This window comes from Eriocheir sinensis, chromosome 5 (assembly GCF_024679095.1).
Source record: "Eriocheir sinensis breed Jianghai 21 chromosome 5, ASM2467909v1, whole genome shotgun sequence".
Taxonomy (NCBI): Eukaryota; Metazoa; Arthropoda; class Malacostraca; order Decapoda; family Varunidae; genus Eriocheir; species Eriocheir sinensis.
Genome location: NC_066513.1, coordinates 6,185,335 through 6,207,824, shown reverse-complemented (window position 1 = coordinate 6,207,824; position 22,490 = coordinate 6,185,335). Strand labels below are relative to the sequence as shown.

At 43.6% G+C, this 22,490-nt stretch overlaps 1 protein-coding gene across 1 annotated transcript in view; it reads right to left on the bottom strand.

Moving 5' to 3' along the window:
- Nucleotides 1–16,751: 16,751 nt before the first annotated feature.
- LOC126983785 (PR domain zinc finger protein 15-like) overlaps nucleotides 16,752–22,490 on the bottom strand; it is a gene marked incomplete at its 5' end in the record, with an annotated part of 50,485 nt that continues 44,746 nt past the window's right edge. The window contains 1 exon segment of the mRNA XM_050836890.1: nucleotides 16,752–17,582. Coding sequence (XP_050692847.1) covers nucleotides 17,413–17,582 — 170 coding nt within the window.

Sequence of the window (22,490 nt, the reverse complement as noted above, 5' to 3'; positions counted from 1 at the left end):
TATTTCCTGGAAGTCTACATTAGCTTTATCATGTTCTACTTTCCATGTCTTTATCTCCCCCAGCACTTCCTCCCTAACTTTTTTTTCTTCCTTGCCCATCATCTCTTTCAGGTCTTCATTTTCCTTTCCTCCAAGTCCTTCCTTCACCATTTTTTTCATATTTTGCCAGTTTCTCTTTCAGCTCCTCATTTTCCTGGACTAGATTTTTTTCCCTTTCTTCTAGACTTTGTACTCTTGCCCTTAAGTCACTGTGCATCTTACCTTCCGTATCTTCATCCTCCATGATCTTGACTCTTCCGATCCACGTATTCAGTTTCTTTTCCACTAGCAACACTTTTCTGTACAGAGACGGTTCATTATTACTAAAGCCAGAGAAATTTGGCTCAATAGAAATTCATAATAATCTTCACTGTCCTCATATCCTCCCACTGCTCCCTCTCCCCTTCTCAGTCTTGCTCCACCTCCTCTTCCTCCTTTTTTGGTGTCTGCCACCCCTTCTCCTCCTCACACATTTTACACTAGCTTTTTTAAGTTATTTACATGGGAGACGGGCCCATCAGAGCACCCCCTGGCCCTGTAAACACAACAACCAAGAGGGCGAAGAAACAGCTGATCCCCCAGGAGCGGTTGTGCTACACGTCTGTCTTGCTCTGTATCTGCTCCGTGTGTGTGTGTGTGTGTGTGTGTATTAACCCAGTTGTATTTACCTAGTTGTGAAATACAGGAAAAGAGCCGTACTAGGCTCGTGCTGTTCCGTCTCCAAAACGCTTATTATCCAGTTTGGCTTTAAATTCACGAATCGTTTTTGCTCACACAGTCTCCTCGTCAAGTCCGTTCCATGTTGTTAAGCTTCTGTATGGAAAACTGTATTTCTTGATGTCTCTCCTACAGTCGCTCTTCTTCAATTTCTTACCATTGCCTCTTGTTACACTTCTGTCACGTACCACTAGGTCTTCCCTGTCCAATTTCTCCAATCCCTCTTGTATCCTGTACAATGCTATTAGGTCCCCTCTCTCTTCTGCTCTCCAGTGTTGTTAGTCCCAATTTCTCCAGTCTTTCTTCATAAGTATGTTCTCTCAGAGTTTCTGGTAATTTAGTCGCTGCTTTTTGTATTCTTTCCAACTTTCTAATTTCTTTCTTCAATCTAGGTGACCACACTAATGCTGCATATTCCAGTCTTGGCCGTATCATCGATGTTATTAGTTTCTTCACCATTTCTTCATCTAAATATGTAAATGCTGCTTTAATGTTTCTAAGATTGTATGTTTCCCCAGTTATCCAGTCTATATGTTTTCCAAAGGATAACTTTTCTGTTATGATCACTCCCAGATCTTTTTCTTCAGTTTTTTTCATGATTCTTTCATTACTCAGAGAGTAGTTCCCCGATATTCGTCTACTGCTCTTACCAAACTCCATCACGCTACACTTTTCTGTAGGAGTAGGTAGGGAGACACCTACCGAACGGGCGCAAGCCACTCCCGGTGAGGAATATATGGGAGGTGAGAAGGGAGCTGAAGCCCTCCAAAGACCCTTCCCATGTCCTCACTAACCGTTTCCCTATTGTCTCACCAACACCGGAGAGTAGTTCAGCATGCTCTCTAAAGACAGATCCTCTCTCTATCCACACCACACTACATTCACACAACATATACACCTTTTCCCAAAATTCAAATTTCAAAATGGCACACCTACATCATGCCTCGGAGTCCCCGCCTGGAGGGGGGACCACAAATTCCCCTAGGAAGGACTCCCCTTCTGGCTGCCGACCCGAGAGGTGTCTTGATAGCTCCTCGAACCTCTTCTCAATTTCTGCAACATTCGCGGTCTTCGTTCTAATTTTCATTCTGTGGAACACCATCTCTCTTCCTCTAAACCTCACCTTCTCTTCCTCACCGAAACACAGGTTTCTGAGGCTACTGACAGCAATCTCTACTCTGTTCCCTCCTTCTATCTCTATCCTAAATTTCAATCCAAAGCTGGATGTTGCGCCTACGTGCGCAACGACATCACTTGCTCTCGTGCCCACAACCTTGATTCTTCAGAATTTTCCACCCTCTGGCTAAGACTTCATTGTCATTCTATTACTACATACATCTGTGCTGTTTACCTCTCACCTAACTCTACTAACTATGTAAAATTCTTTGACTATTTGAACTCTAAAGTGGAGATTTCAATGTTCACCACCAGCTTTGGCTTTCATCCTCTTTCACTGACCAGTCTGGTGAACAAGCCTACAACTTTGCTATCCTCAACGACCTAGAGCAGTTGGTCCAGCACCCTACACGTATTCCCGACCGTCTTGGAGACAGGCCCAACATTCTAGACCTCTTCCTTACCTCAAACCCTTCTGCTTATTCTGTCAAACTGTTCTCTCCGTTCTGTATCCTGTCCTATCGCTCCTGTACACCCTCTGGACCCACCGAAGAGGCGATGCTTCTGGCATTTTGCTTCAGCTCGGTGGGACGACCTGAGGATGTACTTTTCCGATTTTCCCGTGGAATGATTATTGCTTCCAGGATGGAGACCCCTTTGTGTGTGCTCAGCGCATCACAGAGGTGATTGTCTCTGGAATGGAGGCATACATTCAACGTACTTTCTCTACTCCTCACGCTAAAAAGCCTTGGTTTAATCACGCTTGTTCTCGTGCTGCCAATGATAGAGAGGCAGCTCACAAAAGGTACCAGAGCCTTCATACTAATGCTAACTACGAACTTTACATTTCTGCCCGGAATTATGCCAAATCTATTCTCCGACTAACCAAAAACTCTTTCATTAATTGAAAATGCCAAAACTTTGCTTTCTTTAACTCTTCCCGTGACTTCTGGCATCTAGCCAAAAACACCTCCTCCAACTTCACTTCTTCATCTTTCCCTCCACTCCTCAGTCCTGACGGCAACACTGCCGTTTCATCTATCTCTAAGGCTGAACTCTTCTCTCAATTTTTTTCTAAAAACTCCGCTCTGGACGATTCTGGGCATATTCCTCCTACTCATCCCCCTCTGACTCTTTTATGCCTGTTATAAAGATTCTTCAAAATTATGTTTTCTATGCCCTCTCTGGCCTCAATCCTCAGAAGGCTTATGGACCTGATGGAGTGCCTCCTATTGTCCTTAGAAACTGTGCCTCCGTGCTGTCACCCTGCCTGGTCAAACTCTTTCGCCTCTGCCTGTCAACATCTACCTTTCCTTCCTGCTGGAAGTATGCCTTCATACAGCCTGTGCCTAAGAAGGGTGACCGTTCCAATCCCTCAAACTACCGTCCTATAACTTTACTTTCTTGTCTATCTAAAGCTTTTGAATCAATTCTTAACCGTAAGATTCAAAAGCACCTTTCCACTTCTGACCTTCTATCTGATCGCCGGTATGGGTTCCGCAAGGGGCGTTCTACTGGTGATCTCCTTGCCTTCCTAACTGACTCTTGGTCATCCTCTCTTAGCCGTTTCGGTGAAACCTTTGCTATTGCGCTGGACATATCAAAAGCTTTTGATAGGGTCTGGCACAAATCTTTGCTTTCCAAACTACCCTCCTACGGTTTCTATCCTTCTCTCTGTACCTTTATCTCCAGTTTCCTTTCTGACCGTTCTATTTATGCTGTGGTAGACGGTCACTGTTCTTCCCCTAAACCTATTAAGAGTGGTGTCCCACAGGGTTCTGTCCTATCTCCCACTCTCTTTCTGTTGTTCATTGATGATCTTCTTTCCAAAACGAGCTGTCCTATCCATTCTTACGCCGATGACTCCATTCTGCATTACTCAACTTCTTTTAACAAAGGACCCACCATACAGGGACTTAACGATTCAAGGGTGGAGGCAACAGAACCCTTAGCCTCAGACCTTACTATTATTTCCGATTGGGGCAAGAGGAACCGTGTGTCCTTCAACGCCTCAAAAACACAGTTTCTCCACCTATCTGCTCGACACAATCTTCCAAACAACTATCCACTATTCTTTGACAACACTCAGCTATCACCTTTCTCAACACTAAACATTCTCGGTCTATCCTTAACTCAAAATCTCAACTGGAAACTTCATATCTCATCTCTTACTAAATCAGCTTCCTCGAGGCTGGGCGTTCTGTACCGTCTCCGCCAGTTCTTCTCCCCCGCACAGTTGCTATCCATTTACAGGGGCCTCGTCCGCCCTCGTATGGAGTATGCATCTCATGTGTGGGGGGGGTCCACTCACACAGCTCTCCTTGACAGAGTGGAGTCAAAGGCTCTTCGTCTCATCAGCTCTCCTCCTCATACTGATAGTCTTTTAACTATCAAATTCCGCCGCCATGTTGCCTCTCTTTCTATCTTCTATCGATATTTTCATGCTGACTGCTCTTCTGAACTTGCTAACTGCATGCCTCCACTCTTCCCGCGGCCCCGCTGCACACGACTTTCTACTCATGCTCATCCCTATACTGTCCAAACCCCTTATGGAAGAGTCAACCAGCATCTTCACTCTTTCATCCCTCACGCTGGTAAACTCTGGAACAATCTTCCTTCATCTGTATTTCCTCCTGCCTACGACTTGAACTCTTTCAAGAGGAGGGTATCAAGACACTTCTCCTCCCGAAATTGACTCTCGTTTTGGACACTCCTTTGACCTCTGTTCGGGAGCAGTGAGTAGCGGGCTTTTTTATATATATATTTTTTATTTACGCCCTTGAACTGTCTCCTTAGCTGTAAAAAAAAAAAAAGAAAAAAAAATGAATGTCATTTCCCATTTGCGTGACCATTCGCTTATTCTATCGAGATCTTGGCTCAGGGCTACACAGTCTTCTTCATTAGCCACCCTCCTCATTATTTTAGCATCATCAGCAAACATATTTATATAGTTTGTCACCCCTTCTGTCATGTCATTAATATATATTACAAACATAATCGGAGCCAGCACCGATCCTTGGGGGACTCCACTAGTCACTTCCATCCAGCTTGATTTATTATTCCTAATTACTGTTCTCATTTCTCTCTTCGTCAAAAAGTCCATAATCCAATCCAATATTGAACCACCCAGACCTCCAACATGATTAAGCTTCCATATTAATCGCTTGTGTGGTACTTTATCAAATGCCTTCTTTAAGCCCAGATACACACAATCTGCCCAACCGTCTCTTTCCTGTATTATATCAATTACTCTTGAATAAAAGCTGATCAGATTAGTTACACAAGACCATCCTCCTCTGAACCCGAATTGGCTATTTGTTAATATACTGTTTTCTTCTAAATGCTCCACCCATCTGTTTTTTTATAATTTTCTCACACATCTTTGCTACTACACTTGTTAATGACACTAGTTCAACGGGTCTTCCTTACTTCCTCCTTTATGTATTGGGATGATGTTAGCCCTCTTCTAGTCTCTCGGTACCTTCCCTTGTGCTAGTGAGACATTAATCAAGTTGCTCAACTTTTCAGCTATTTGCTGGTTACACTCTTTTAGCACCCAATTTGATATACCATCCGGTCCTGCTGATTTCCTCGCATCCAATTCTTCCAATAATTTTCCAACTTCATCTGCTGATGTTTGTATTCTCTCCAGACCCATGCACTCTATTCCCCGGCACTGCATCTACACCTTCAAACTCACTCTCCCTCGTGAACTCTGTTTGGAAACAATTATTCATCACTTCTACTATTTCACTTATACTATCAAAGATTTCACCATTAACTTTAACTTTCTGAATCTCATCTCTATTTTTCAACTTTCCATTTATGAACTTATAAAACAGTTTTGGCTGGTCTTTGCACTTATCTACAATATTTTTCTCAAAAAAACTTTTTTCTTCTCTTCTTACTTTCACATAAACATTCCTCTTCCTTTTGTACTCATTCCATAGATCCATCCTCCTATTTTTCTCCATTTGTTCCATGCCTTCTCCTTATCCTGCTTGGCGTCTACACACTTTCTATTATACCACTCTTCTCTTGATTTCTGTCCTTCTTTCATCCTTGGTACCCATTTTTCCACTCCGTTGTAAATTCGTAGAAAGATAGCCCATTTTTCCTCCACATTTTCAGCCTCAAAAAAAGTATCCCATTGTGCTTCCTCAAAATGTTTCCCAAGTTGTTCAAAATTTGACTTATTAAAGTTAAACCATTCTTTCCTGTAGTCCTCATTCCTGATTATTTTATCTCCTTCTCGTAATATGTACTCGATAAGTACGTGATCGCTCTTCCCTATACGGCTCTTATAGTTCATTTCCTTTATGATATCTGGCTCCCTGGTGGTTATCAAGTCCAATCTAGATGACTCATCTCCTCTGAATCTTGTATTTCCTCTACCCACTGTGTGAGGACGTTATCTATAACCAATTACAAAACCTTGTTACCCCTTGAAGCTTCACTTCCTTTCGTTGACCAGTTTGCCCATGACACTTCCTTACAATTAAAATCTCACATTATCAGAATCTTCTTCTTCTCCTTCAACAATCTCCTTAGGCAATCCAATGTATCTTCCAGCTTCTTCTTGTACAATTCTTCTGTCCATGAATTGTTTTTTGGAGGGACATACACCACTACGGTATTTCTGCATCCTCCCTTTTGCAGTCTTATTCCCACACTCAAGACCTCCGCTTCCTCTTCGCCATAGGTGACACCCTCCACTGTCCATTCTTTTTTCAACAATAGCATCACTCCTCCTCCTTGTTTATTTCCTCTATTTCTCATCCATACATTATATTTACCATCCCCTAAGTTAAATGCATCTATACTACCAGTCAATTTGGTTTCCGTAATCCCCATAACATTTGTTTTTTCCTTGCTCAGGTAATCTCCTATTTCTAACATTGACGAGATTAACCCATTCACATTAGTGTATGCCACCTTCAAGGTGTCTCCTCTTTCCTTCTGTACCATTTCCTTAGGTCCATGTCTATCACTCTCCGGAAAACTTTTTTTTTCATCTTCTGACCTTGCTTCATTCTTTTCGTTGGCTTGATTCTTCAATTCTCTTATCGTGTTAATTTCCTCCACACTTCTGTCCTTTCTTACCCAGACTTTTTTGTAGGTCTCTGTTCTTGCTAACTTCCATGACTTTCCCACCACTTCTTCTGCAGCCACTTGAGACCTAAATCTAATTTTTACTGGTCGTTGGGCTCCTTCTTCATACTTTCCAAGCCTAAATACTTATTCGATCTCCCCTACCAGCTCATGACCTTCTTCCTGAATTGCTTCAATTACTTGCTCCACTGCCTTCCTTTCTTTCTTTTCCCTTGTATGTCTGATCGGCATATGCTCTTCATTAATGCCCACCACTACTACAGACTTCTTTTTTTCAGCGGAGTCCCTCACTATTTCTGTTTTTTCTTTTATCACCTTGATCACCTTTTCAGTTATAGCTTCATCCTTAGCCTTGACTTGCTCCTCCACAATTTTCTTAAAGCTAATATTCTCCTTTTCTTGTTCCTCCTTCCAAACTTTATGCGTTTCCTTTAATTCCTTGACTTTAACCTCTGTATCCTCTGTCTTCTTCTCATTCAACGTTACCTGATTGTGCAGGTCATTGTATGCATTTTTCCAAACATTTTCTCCGTCTTTAAGACGTCAACCTCTCTCTCCAACATCCCCATTCTGTCCTTCATTTCCTTCATCTCCCTTTCCAAGTCAATAAGTCTCCTTCTCAACATAATGTCTCGGTCTCTGTGCCTCTCCACGTCTTCCGAGAAACCTTCAAAATCATTGTCCCTTGTCCTGGCTCCCCTGCTTACCGGTGTAAACAAACCTGGTGGTGGCGACGAAGCCGTCGCCCCCGCCTTCTCCTCGCTCATTAGTCAGTGTTATTCACTGCTCTCAGCCTTCAATACTTGGAACAGCACGATTACCACCTAGTACGGCTCCCACCTTAATTTCCACGTCTAGGGTTTAGTTCCCGCGCAGCCTGATGATAGTACTGAAGACGCGTCAGGAGTTCAACTGTGTCCGTCCGCCATCTTGGCGTGTGTGTGTGTGTGTGTGTGGGGGGGGGGGGGGGGGGGGTATTTACCTAGTTGTGACATACGGGAAAAGAGCTACGCTCGCGCTGTCCCGTCTCAATATCCCCTCTTGTCTAACTTTTCCTTAAAATCATGAATGTTTCTTGCACAAACCACCTCCTCCTGCAGCCTATTCCATAGCTCAATGCTTTTGTTTGGGAAGCTAAACTTCTTCACATCTCGCCTACACGTGGTCGCCCTCAACATCTTTCCATGTCCTCTCGTTCCACACGCACAGGTCCTCTCTGTCCATATGCTCCCCTGTGCTCGCCACCCTGTACACTGCTATCAGGTCTCCTTTTTCTCTTCTTTTCTCCAGGGTTGTGAGCCCCATGCTATTGAGCCTCTCCTCATAAGTCCGATCTTTAAGTTCCGGCACCATCTTAGTGGCCACTCTCTGCACTCTTTCCAGCTTTCTTATGTTCTTATTTTCGGGAGGAAACCAGACCACTGCTGCATACTCCAACCTTGGCCTTATTTTTGTAACTATTATTTTCTTCATCATCTCCTCGTCCAAATACACAAATGCCATCCTTATGTTCCTCAGCAAATTCATAGTTTGTCCTGTTATCCTGTTGATGTGTTTGTCCGGTGACATTTTCTCTGAGACAGTCACTCCCAAATCTTTTTCTTCCACGCTTCTGCATATTATCTCATTTCCCATCTTATAATCATATTCACATCTTCTACCACTCCTACCAAACTCTATTATTTTAGATTTCCCAAGGTTGAACTCCATCTGCCATGTACCACTCCACTCCCATATTTTATCCAGGTCCCTCTGCAGTGCCTCACAGTCCTTCACATTATTCACTCGTCTCAATAGCTTTGCATCATCTGCAAACAAACTCACATAGATGGACACTCCGTCCACCATATCATTTATATAAACAGCAAACATTATTGGCGCCAACACCGAACTTTGTGGGACCCCACTCATCACAGGGAACCAGTTGGAAACCATGTCCCTGATTATCGTCCTCATTTCCCTGTTAGTTAGGAAGTCCTCCAGCCATTTAATCAGTCCATCACCCACTCCACCCCTATTTTTAATTTTCCAAATTAGTCTTCTGTGTGGTACTTTGTCGAATGCCTTTTTCAAATCCAGGTACACTCCATCCCCCCAGCCTTCTCTCTCTTGTATTAAATATGTCACCCTTGAGTAATAACACAACAAGTTGGTAACACAAGATCTCCCTCTCCTGAATTCAAACTGGCAATCCGAGATAATTTGTTCACTTTCTAAGAAATCCGACCACCTGTTTTTAACCAGCCTCTCGCATATCTTCACAACCACACTTGTGAGTGATACCGGTCTGTAATGTAATGGGTCCTCTCTCTTTCCTCCCTTAAAAATTGGTACTATGTTTGCTCTCTTCCAATCCTGTGGTACCCTTCCTTCACTCAGGGAGGCGCTCATTATGGAGTGTAGTTTCTCTGCAAGTTGCTCACTACATTCTTTCAAGATCCACCCTGATACTCCATCCGGCCTCGTCTCTTTTCTTACATCCAGCTTGTTCAAGCTTTCCTTGACCTCCTGCAACGTTAACTGTATCTTCTGCATAACTCTTCCTCTTTCCTGGCCCGGTGGTTGTACAAATCCGTCTTCTTTTGTGAAAACTTTACGGAAGCTGTTGTTCATCACTTCTGCCATCTCTGCTGGGTCCTCATATGTCCATCCATTCCATCCATTTTCAGTTTATCGATTGTTTCACTATTCTTTAATTTGCCGTTCACATGTCTATAGAATAGTTTGGTTTGGTCTTTGTGCTTGTCGACTATATCTTTTTCATATTTCCGTTGTTCTTCTCTTTTAATCTTTGTATATTCATTCCTTGCTTGTTTGAAATCGTTCCACGAGTTGATTCTTCTTCGTCTCCTCCATCCCTTCCAAGCTTCCTCCTTCTTTCTAGCTGCCTCGCATCTTTTGTTAAACCACTCCTTTTTACCAACCTTCTTCTTTGGTTACCTTAGGGACATATCTATTTTTGGCTTCCTTGTCTCGTTTTAAAAGCTCTTCCCACTTATCTTGTGTACTCGTGGCTTTGTACAGCCCACTCCAATTTGCATTTTCAAAAAAACTTCTCATGCTAACAGTCTGCCTCTTTTTGGTCAATCGTTCTCTTTTCTTTTACTTCAAATTCCACAACCGCATGGTCGCTCTTTGCTATTGGACAATCTACTTCAAGATTTTCTATTATTTCCGGCTCCTTGCTAAATACCAGGTTTAGTCTTGATGCCTCGCCTTCTTTCCCGAATCTGGAATGTTCGTTAATCCACTGAGTCAGTACATGTTCCATTGCCAGTTGCAGGAATCTTCCTCCCCATGACTCTTCTGTTCCCTGCGTCTGCCAATCCTCCCATTCTACCTCCTTGTAATTGAAATCACCCATTATAATTATTCTCTCACACTCTCTCAACATTCCATCTAGGCAACTCACCGTGTCTTGTATCATTTGTTCATATTCTCGGACCTTCCATGCATTGGTTCTTGGTGGCACATACCCTACTACAAACTGCCTCCTTCTTCCTTCAGCACCCACAATTTTCACTTTCAGTACCTCTACCAAGCCTTCACCCTCAATCACCTCCTCCACCCTAATGCCTTTCCTTACCATCAACATCACACCTCCTCCCTGCTTTTTCTTTCTGTCTCTCCTCCATAATTATGTTGTATGCACCTTCTCCAATCCCCACCACCTCAATTGGGTCACACAACATAGTTTCCATCAGCCCCACAATATCAGGTTCGTTGTTTCTCAAATAGTCATTAAACTCTATCCACGATGACACTATTCCATTGATATTCGTATATGACACTTTCCATCCTTCCTCCTTTTCTGTTTTTTTTTTTTCTGTTCGACTTTTTCTCTCTTTTCTCTTGTCACCATGAACCACTTCCTCACTTTCATATCCATTACTCTCCAAAAACACTCCTTCTTCTCTTCTTCCGATTTCTTCTCATTTAAATCACGAACCTCACCTCTAAGTTCATTCAACTTGTCTCTCTTGTTCATTCAGATCTTTTCTCAGCCACATCATTTTGGTGTCTTCTTCTCCCGCTAGTTTCCAAACTCCTGCCAGGGCCTCTTCTGCTTCGCTCTGTGCCTTAATTAATATCCTAATTGGTCTATCTCTTTCGCTATTGTATTTTCCAATCCTATGACAGTCATCTATTTCTTTCACCAGGTCTCTTCCCTCTTCTTGTACCCTCTGCACGATTTTCTTCACTACATCTTTCAAGTTGTTTTCCCTCGCAGATTTGCTTGGGGTCTTCTCCTCCTTGACACCGAACACAATGACGCTCTTCTTTTTCTCCACCGTGCCTCTTTCCAGTGCCTCATTTTCTTTGATTACCTTCACCACTTTCTCAGCCATTCTCTCCTCCAACTGCTCCTCCACAATCTCCTTAAAGCTCTGTACACTCCCACTTTGCACCATCTCTCCACCGTTATCAACTTTCTGTTCCATATTCTTAACTCTTTGCTCCACGTCCACTTTTTCATCCTTTCACTTCTCCTCCCACTTATTCCGCTCCTTATTCATCTTTTCCACCGAATCCTCGCTTTCCTTTATCTCCTCCGAGCATTTTATCAGCTGAATCTTAAGCTCCCCCACTTTTGATTCTAGATCACTTATCTTTCTCTTGTCCTCCTCTCTCTTCCTTCTCAACTCACCATCTTCATCACCACTTCAATATCACTCTCCAACCCTTTCACTCTTCTCTGCAATAATCTATTTTGTAACTCACTGTTCTTTTCCTTGAATCCCGAAAAATCAGCGACTAATTCTTGTTTACGTGATGGCGACGTAAACAGCCCAATCTCGTTCTCGGTACGGTTCTCCATTTTCTCTTCCACAATCCAATAATACAACACTTTCTCCTCCTCCCCTCCTCCCAACCTCTTTCCGGGAACAGCGCCAGTAATGCCCTCCCCCGTATGTCACAGTTTATAGGTAAAATAGTAAAACCATTAAAAAGCTAAAACGTTAAAAGTCAAAAAATAAAAGTGTGTGTGTGTGTGTGTGTGTGTGTGTGTGTGTGTGTGTGTTGTGATGTACAAATTACAGAATAAAGTTTTCTCTTCTTTTTTTTCTTTTTTGAAAATATATCAATGACATCCGTAAAAATTTTTTTTAATCAGATCACCTTTGCTCAGTTGACGGTGAATGCAAAATTTTGTAAGCCCATTCAATCTCTCCTCACCCATAGTTGACCGTCTGTAAGATTTTATACGTTAAGTGTAGAAAATAGGCAAAGTGGCATAAATACGTAATAGTTTCTTTGTAACAGGATAATTTTGTGACCACTGCTCATATGTATCAAGTACAGGGGCGAATACAAGGAGGGGGGCCCAGGGGGCCCGGGCCCCCCAAAAAAATCTCCGCCCCCCCCAGAAAATCTCGAGTGCATGCGGAAAATGGGTACAGAACTGACTCGCTTATAATGTCTTGCAACTATAATACGGAATGTGTCGTCGGCTGTTGGCATATGCAGGCGCAGATATGGGGGTGGGGAGCCAGATGGCCCGGGCCCCCCAAAAATATATTAGGATAACTAAAATATTTGAAATACCCGTGAATTGAGAAAACATAAAATATATTTAAGATACCCCTAAAAAGCTAGAGAGCTGGGGAGCGAAGCCGGCCGCCGGTAGATAGCTCTGGACGCTGTCCTCCAAACTTTAAAAAAAACTCCTCCTCTATAGTTTTCTTGGGCTTTACTATGCGGAGGTGGACGGGATGCTCTTGCAAGATTTAAATTTTTTTTCGGTGTCTGATGTAATTTTTCACTCCTGCAGAGCCAGGGCACAACGGCCACATGCCCAGGGCCCCGCACTTCTTCTTAAAAGATTTACCCCAATAACAGGGGGACAGGGCCTTTGTCCAAAAGGCGGCCCTGTAAGGGGGGGCGGGCAATTCAAGTCCCGGCGGGTGTAGGGACGCCTCCGCCGCCGCCACAGCCACGGGTAACAGCCGGCGAGCAGCGACGGAGGCACGGGCTCTCCGGGCAGGCGCCCAGTAGACACCCGTAGAGGTGCACGGGCGAGCAGCCGACCGGTCGACTTGACTGCTGCGGGGGGGTCCAAAGCGAAGATAACCAGGCGGGTCAACCACGCCGCCGCAGAAGGACCCCCCAGCTGCTCGCCCGAGGAGTGCTGGCGTTCCACTGGTCCCCGCACTCATCTAACAATCTATATACTCGTACAGGGCCGTAGTACGCCATACCCAGGGGGGGGGGGGCCGGTGGTGTCGGACGACCCCCCCCCCCTCCATCTGCTAAAATGTCCATTTTCTGAGAGAGTCAAAATGAAAACTGGTATCTTTCTGTTGCATTTCTGGAGAACTCAGGATTTTCTTTATTTATTCGCAGTATTTAAGTTACGGAATCGCATATTGAATATTATAGAGCAACATTTAAAGGCATAGGAAAAAATCTTTGTGACCTCATTCTTCGCATGCAAGCAGAAAGTGAATTTCAGTGCAGGCCACTATCATCATTCGGCACTTCGAAGAGGAAATAAGGGAAGACTTCCTTGCCTTTGTGCACGCCCGGCGACACCAGTAAAGGTTTAGCCTGGCTCCTTTTGCGCACCGTTGAAGACCTCGGATTGGACATGGCCAAGTGCAGGGGACTTGGTTTCGATGGAGCAAGTGCCATGATGGGAAAATTCAAAGGGTGTAACGCAGTACTCATGAAGAAGTACACCTTGGCCAAGTCAATCCACTGTTTTAACCACCGGCAGAATCTAGTACTGACGAAGGCGTGTGACGTCAAGGAAGTGAAGATCGCTCTTCAAACACTGACTGAGGTGTACAACTTCGTTCATTCTTCGAATATACGCTCTCTCCGCTTCACAGAGGTTGTCAACCTCACCTTGGCCAAGCGCGAAAAGCTGGTTCCCCTGTGCCCCACCAGGTAGATTGAGAGGCATGACGCAGTGGTTTTCGTTGAATTTCTGCCTGTCATCGCTGTTTTTCTAGACTCTAGAGGAAGAACTTGACGCCAACGCTGGGCTCCTTCTCATCGCCATACGTGTTCCCACCTTTATCGTTGGACTGGTTGTAGTGGAGTGTATATTGGTGGCTTTTGGCGCATACTCTCGAGCGGAGCCGAACTCTTCAGAGAAAAGATGGCGACCTGGTGTCAGCCTATGCCACGATTCGTGGCATCGAGACTATTTTTGCCAAGTTCAGAGTAGATGCGGAGAATCATTTCCACGACGTGTTCATGAAAGCGGAAGAGTTTTTGGTCGAGGTGGGGTCATCATATGACACTATCCCTAATGCCACGACTCAGTGGACGACAGACCCAGCGATCAAAGATCAAGATGGCGCCACTATAAACACTCGTCTGCGCCACAACGGGCTGGGCCGACCATCAGGCCCCACCTGGAAGAAGCCTTGGGGCGACCATCAGGCCCCACCAGGAAGATGCCTACCGGCGCAACAGGCAACGACGTAAAAAAAATAAAAAAATTAATAAAAAATAAAATGTTCTGTGCGAGAATGCTGAGGAGTACTACCGCCGGGCGGTGTACATTCCGTTCGTGGACCACGTCTTGGCTGAGTTGAAGAGTCGGTTCGGCGACGACACAATGCCTGTCGCACTACAGCTCAAGCAACTCCTCAAAGGCCCCGAAACGGATGTTGCGGCTGTGCTTCAAGCGGCGAACCTCTACGAGTTCGACATCGAATCCCTAACACTCGTGAAGGCGGAAGCGGAGTGCTGGGCATTATCTGTTCCGGTCTTCCAAACTATCAAAGAAGCCCAGGCACCCGCCAGCACCAGCATGTTCCCCAATCTCGCCATTCTCTTGAAAACTCTGTTGATGCTTCCAGTCTCCAACGCGGAAGCCGAGAGGTCTTTCTCAGCATTGAAAAGGGTGAAAACATATCTGAGGAGTACCGTAGGCCAAGAGCGCCTGAACGGACTTGTCCTCCACTATGATATCCCCATTTCAGTCGAGAGTGATAAGCAAATTTGGCGAAAAAAACCGCCGACTACTCTTTGCTTAGTGAGGCACTTGTTGAATACTTGGGAATTTGTAAACGTATTTCTTTAGATCAGCCAATCTTTGCAAACGTGTTACCTCAATCCCATGTAAAAAAAGCCCGATAAGAATTCCTTTTTATCTTCAGCTGTGTCTAATTTTACATATTAACTCTTTCTTGTAAAGGTTAGGTTTGTAATTTATATATGACCTGTATTATGATCACCCTTGCTGCCTACATATCGAAATAAACGTTTACTTTTCTTTGAATGCTCGTATGGTGATGATTTCTACCTTTTCAGATCTGCCTTTTCACTGGTCGGATGTACAACTTGAATTGTTTCCTGTTATTGCTTGCCAGCTTAAATATTGATTGCACTGCATAGATAGATACAAGAAAAATTCATTTGTCATATATACGTTGATTGCTCGGGAGCTGCGGATTTTAAGCAAAGAACCGCCATCACTATCCATTGGTCTTCACTGTTTTGAGGCTGTCGCTAACTTATGAAATTTTACCATCGGGCCCCCCCAAAATTGATTTTCTGGATCCGCCCCTGATCAAGTACAGTATTTGGCAACGAGCTTTTAGGTACAGATGACCAACGTGATCTCCACATTTTGATTTCAGTGACATAATCATGTAAATCATCCAGGCCCAGAACTGAATTATTTAAGAGGCAGTCTTTGTACATCAGTTGCGACCAGCCGCAGTTCTCTGAGCCTCTCTCCCCCCACCCTTGTCCAGTACCCGCCTGATACGCGTACTACACAAGTCAGCGAGGCTAAACTCGCAGAGCGTGAATAAACTGTAGTGTAGATACTTGTTCTGGGGGAGTATTTCACTTTTTTTTTCTTTTTAGCTTTAAAACATGTGTTAACGCGAACTAGTAGATAAACATTCATTTGTGCATTTCCAAAATAACGATGATGATGATAATTATAATAATAATAATAATAATAATAATAATAGATAATAATAATAATAAAATAATAATAATAATAATCATAGTCATGATCATTATTATTGTTATTATTATTATTATTATTATTATTATTATTATTATTATTATTACCAATTCCGTTATAAAAAAATAAAATATTTTGGGGAGGTACTTGACCAGGTGCCCCTCCCCCTGGATCTGCTACTGCTTAAATGTGCCATACAAAGTGTGATAAAAGTCTGGCCCAGATACTGAGTATTGGCAATTGCCAGACTGAGTGTGGTAAATGTTTGGGAATGGTGCGTTTTGAACATTCTGAGGTGCCCCCGTGGTAATATGGAAAATCTGTTAATGCCACCAAGCCTTTGCACTTCTACATTAGTGAACATCAAGTTGAAGGAAGTAGCAGTTGAGCTTGTTTTTAAATGAATCAGTCATACTGCGCTTGACCACTGCAGGTGGAAGCTTATAAAATGCACTTTAAAAAAAAAATGTCCCTGAAAATAGCCCTGCATCTTATAAGGTCAAGGGTCAGCTTTGGGCCACTGGCTAGTGAAGTTTTAGTGCAGCAATGGCACTTGAATTAAAATGCAAACTTCTCCGCAAACGTAAACAAGGTGGCGATCGCTTTTACACCAATAACGGAAACTCTTTTTTAAAGTAACAATGTAGTACAACAGTAGTACTCACCACTACTTCATATAAAATGACACCAGTCAGAAAGAAAATTAAGTGACAACTCTTAACCATGCTTGTACCTAAACAAACAAGTGGATGGTTGTACACCAAACCTGATGACACGTGCAAGACACGCTATGTTTCCTTAGTAGACAGGGATCATTGAGGTAAGACAGACCTTCTTCATAAAACTGTTTAACTTTGTTTGATTGATACACAAACAATATGGATTACATTGATGAGATGGAGAAAATTGGCTATTATTCGATATTTACAATTAAATGCCTGCTTCTCCATTTTGCGCTTATCTTTTAACATTCTTACTTTACATACGTGTTCAACAAACATTGAAGCATATTCAAGTTTGAAATTTCACACTTCCTTATGTTTTAAATATGTACTAGAATATTATAACAACTGGTAATATGATGTAGAATAATAATTAAAATAATGTGATGCAAAAACTTCATACCCATTACCCCTCTGACAATGTCGCTGTCTCCGCCATGTTTGTTTACATCTCAAAGCAGTACCCTCGAGTCTCTAAGAAGGACCACTATTAAGGGTATATTAAGGGTTTTAAATATAAAGTATTGGGATTTAATAAGGATCTGAATATATGAGAAAGTTTAAAAATGACCTGATAGTGGGAAGGGCTATGAATGTCAGGCAAAAAATCTTCATCTGACACTGGGTGTGTGTGTGTGGGGAGAGAGAGAGAGAGAGAGAGAGAGAGAGAGAGAGAGAGAGAGAGAGAGAGAGAGAGAGAGAGAGAGAGAGAGAGAGAGAATTAGTGATTAGTGTATGTATGTGCTTGGCTCAAAACAAAAGATCCAGGCTTCAGTTCCTTAGTCGGGTTAAAACATTTTGGAAAATACAAAGCACCAAAGTATGGTGGAGGCAACCTACACTATGGCGATCCTCCTTATCAGGGTTTTTCACTTCTTCATCCTCCTCTTCATGGCTTGTTTTGGATTTCAAAGTCTTTCTCATCACATTCTTCGTTGTATCTGAAAATTTGAAGACTATTAAAATCATCATAGAACAAACTTCAAACAAGCTTCATACCATTTCAATTATCTCAAGAGCTTTTTGTTCATATAATGGTCTGATGAAGTACTCTATTGAAGACTCTTGTTGCAAGTCGTGCCACAAGTAAAAGTGTATGGAGTATATCATAGTCATAGAGTTTGTCACTATCTGTTTAGTGTAAGCTGGAGTAGGTAGGAAGACACCTACCGAACGGGCGCAAGCCACTCCCGGTGAGGTAATATAGGAGGAGGTGAAGGAAGCTGAAGCCACCTCACCCTTCCTTCCCCCCCCTAACCTATTCTTCGTTTCCTACCCTCTCACCCAGAGTAGTTCAGCATGCTCTCTAGCTCTCCTCTATCCACACCACACTCCACTATCCACACCATACAACATTCACATAACATATCAAAATTTTTCCAAAATTCAAAATTCAAATGCTCTCACTACATCTGGCCCTGCCTGGGGGAGGACCACCCATTCCCCAGGAGGACTCCCCTCTGGCTGCCTGCCTTGATGGTGTCTTGATAACTCCTCTTTTCTTTCTTCTCTTCTCAAATATCTGCGGTTCTTTTAATTTCTATTTTCATTTCCATCAACATCATCTCTCCTCTCACCTCTCTTCTCTTCTTTGGGGCTACTGACAGCTGAGGCTCTCTGACACTCCTACTCTACTCTGCCCTCCTACTCTACTATCCCTAATTTCAATCCAAAGCTGGACAAGTTGCGCCTACGCGCAATGACATCACTTGCTTGATCTCCACGATCCACTTGTTCTGACCTTGTTTTCTGACATCTTCTTAAGACTTCACTGTCATTCTATTGTATATCTGTTACTAAATGTTCACTGTGCTGTTTATCTCTGACTATTAAAATTCTTTTGACTATTTGAGTGGAGCACTGAATATTCTTGATCTCCTTCCATTGACCTTCCATCCCATCCCAGGAGATTTCCTACCATCATCCTCACTTTCTTTGGCTTTTCTTTTCTTTGGATCCACCTGGTGTGTTCCTGCCTAACAACTTGCTACCTCAACCTACCCAGCATTCTTCAAAATGATGTTTCTATGCCCTCTCTGCCTCAATCCTCAGAAGGCTTGACCTACTTTTTCTGTTGTTCATTGATGATCTTCTTTCCAAAACGAACTGTCTATCCATTCCTCAGACCTTACTATTATTTCCGATTAAGCTAGCCAGTTTGAATACAAGTGTGTACTTTACTCATGATTTCAAGTTCTTAGATACCATTTACTCAAAAGTCTTTTGGAACTTGAATATACAATTTAATTAACTGGTAAACCATATGCATGGAAGAGAAGATTATAAAATGCTGAAAGCTTAATCAAGACCTATTTCAAAACTGATGTTAACTCGTAATGCTCGCCTGAAATGTCCGCCCATAACAGACCCACAAAAGGAAATTTCTCCCACAAATTTGTGGGAATTCCCCATGAAGTAGCAAAACTGGCCTAGTAATTATATATCACGGCAGTAACGGGCCGAGATTGTCAAAGAGGCAGCTCAAGGAAGTCTACAGGCGCTATAGGCAGCACATTAAAAAAAGAAGGAAAAAAATCAACAGCATTACAGAATAAATAATTACGTAGAGGAGTCGGAGTCGGAGATATTTTTACCGACTTCGACTCCAACTCTGACTCCGGCCAAAAGTACCCAACTCCACCGGCTCCGACACAAACTCCATACCACTATTAGTTATTTTTGTTTACAGAAAGTACAAATAATGATTATGAACTTACTGGCATCATGCTGTTGTCTGTGTGCATTTAAACAGAGCTGTCCTTTGTAAAATTGCTTATCCTCTGCTTGGTGGGGAGAGGTTAATAACCCTAGATTACTATCGTTGTCCAGAATCCCAGCATGGGGACAGGGGCGGATCCAGAAAATCAATTTGGGGGGGGGCCAATGGTAAAATTTCATAAGTTAGCGACAGCCTCAAAACAGTGAAGACCAATGGATAGTGATGGCGGTTCTTTGCTTAAAATCCGCAGCTCCCGAGCAATCAACGTATATGTGACAAATGATTTTTTCTTGTATCTATATATGCAGTGCAATCAATATTTAAGCTGGCAAGCAATAACAAGAAACAATTCAAGTTGTACATCCGACCAGTGAAAAGGCAAATCTGAAAAGGTAGAAATCATCACCATACGAGCATTCAAAGAAAAATAAACGTTTATTTCGATATGTAGGCAGCAAGGGTGATCATAATACAGGTCATATATAAATTACAAACCTAACCTTTACTAGAAAGAGTTAATATGTAAAATTAGACACAGCTGAAGATAAAAAGGAATTCTTATAGGGCTTTTTTTACATGGGATTGAGGTAACACATTTGTAAAGATTGGCTGATCTAAAGAAATATGTTTACAAATTCCCAAGTATTCAACAAGTGCCTCACTAAGCAAAGAGTAGTCGGCGGTTTTTTTCGCCAAATTTACTTATCACTCTCTCGACTGAAATGGGGACATCATAGTGGAGGGCAAGTCCGTTCAGGCGCTCTTGGCCTACGGTACTCCTCAGATAGGTTTTCACCCTTTTCAATGCTGAGAAAGACTTCTCGGCTTCCGCGTTGGAGACTGGAAGCATCAACAGAGTTTTCAAGAGAATGGCGAGATTTGGGAACATGCTGGTGCTGGCGTGTGCCTGGGCTTCTTTGATAGTTTGGAAGACCGGAACAGATAATGCCCAGCGCTCCGCTTCTGCCTTCACGAGTGTCAGGGACACGATGTCGAGCTCGTAGAGCTTCGCCGCTTGAAGCACAGCCGCAACATCCGTTTCGGGGCCTTTGAGGAGTTGCTTGAGCTGAAGTGCGACAGGCACTGTGTCGTCGCCGAACCGACTCTTCAACTCAGCCAAGACGTGGTCCACGAACGGAATGTACACCGCTCGGCGGTAGTACTCCTCAGCATTCTCGCACAGAACATTTGATCGCTGGGTCTGTCGTCCACTGAGTCGTGGCACAGGGATAGTGTCATGTGATGACCCCACCTCGACCAAAAGCTCTTCCGCTTTCATGAACACGTCGTGGAAATGATTCTCCGCATCTGCTCTGAACTTGGCAAAAATGGTCTCGATGCCACGAATCGTGGCATAGGCTGACACCAGGTCGCCATCTTTTCTCTGAAGAGTTCGGCTCGGCTCGAGAGTATGCGCCAAAAGCCGCCAATATACACTCCACTACAACCAGTCCAACGATAAAGCGGGGAACACGTATGGCGATGAGAAGGAGCCCAGCGTTGACGTCAAGTTCTTCCTCTAGAAAAACAGCGATGACAGGCAGAAATTCAACGAAAACCACTGCGTCATGCCTCTCAATCCACCTGGTGGGGCACAGGGGAACCAGCTTTTCACGCTTGGTCAAGGTGAGGTTGACAACCTCTGTGAAGCGGAGAGAGCGTATATTCGAAGAATGAACGAAGTTGTACACCTCGGTCAGTGTTTGAAGAGCGATCTTCACTTCCTTGACGTCACACGCCTTCGTCAGTACTAGATTCTGCCGGTGGTTAAAACAGTGGATTGACTTGGCCAGGGTGTGCTTCTTCATGAGTACTGCGTTACACCCTTTGAATTTTCCCATTATGGCACTTGCTCCATCGAAACCAAGTCCCCTGCCCTTAGCCATGTCCAATCCGAGGTCTTCAACGGTGCGCAAAAGGAGCCAGGCTAAACCTTTACTGGTGAGGCTCGGCGTGCACAAAGGCAAGGAAGTCTTCCCTTATTTCCTCCTCGAAGTGCCGAATGATGATAGTGGCCTGCACTAAAATTCACTTTCTGCTTGCATGTGAAGAATGAGGTCACAAAGACTTTTTCCTAGGCCTTTAAATGTTGCTCTATAATATTCAATATACGATTCCGTAACTTAAATACTGCGAATAAATAAAGAAAATCCTGAGTTCTCCAGAAATGCAACAGAAAGATACCAGTTTTCGTTTTGACTCTCTCAGAAAATGGACATTTTAGCAGATGGGGGAGGGGGTCGTCCGACACCAACGGCCCCGCCCCCCCCTGGCTACGGCGTTACTACGGCCCTGTACGAGTATATAGATTGTTAAATGAGTGCGGGGCCCATAAGAGCGCGGGGCCCTGGGCATGTGCCCGTTGTGCCCTGGCTCTGCAGGAGAGTGAAAAATTACATCAGACACCGAAAAAAAATTTAAATCTTGCTTGAGCATCACGTCCACCTCCGCATAGTAAAGCCCAAGAAAACTATAGAGGAGGAGGTTTTTTTTAACGTTTGGAGGACAGCGTCCAGAACTATCTACCGGCGGCCGGCTTCGCTCCCCAGCTGTCTAGCTTTTTAGGGGTATCTTAAATATATTATATGTTTTCTCAATTCACGGGTATTTCAAATATTTTAGTTATCCTAATAATATTTGGGGGGGGCCCGGGCCATCTGGCTCCCCACCCCCATATCTGCGCCTGTATATGCCAACATCCGACGACACATTTCGTATTATAGTTACAAGACATTATAAGCGAGTCAGTTCTGTACCCACTTTCCGCATGCACTCGAGATTTTCTGGGGGGGGCAGAGATTTTTTTGGGGGAGCCCGGCCCCCCCTGTATCTGCCCCTGCATGGGGAGTTAATTTGCGTCGCAAAAGGAAATCTGTTAGACCTACGTACGTTGCTGTACGGCCATGACATCTCGGTTAGCATTTTGTCCTTGATGCGTGAGGTACGTTTGTGTTTTTCCCGTGCTTAATTCCTGAACTATTCCCAACTGTCCGGAATTCCGGCCTATTTTTTCCAGCCTGTCCTACAGCAACTGGAGTGGCATAAGGGCTTCCGAAGCTGGAACATTTCGGGGGACGTGTGAACTCCACGTGTGGCACAACTCAACACAATCAGCCAACACTGCCTGGCA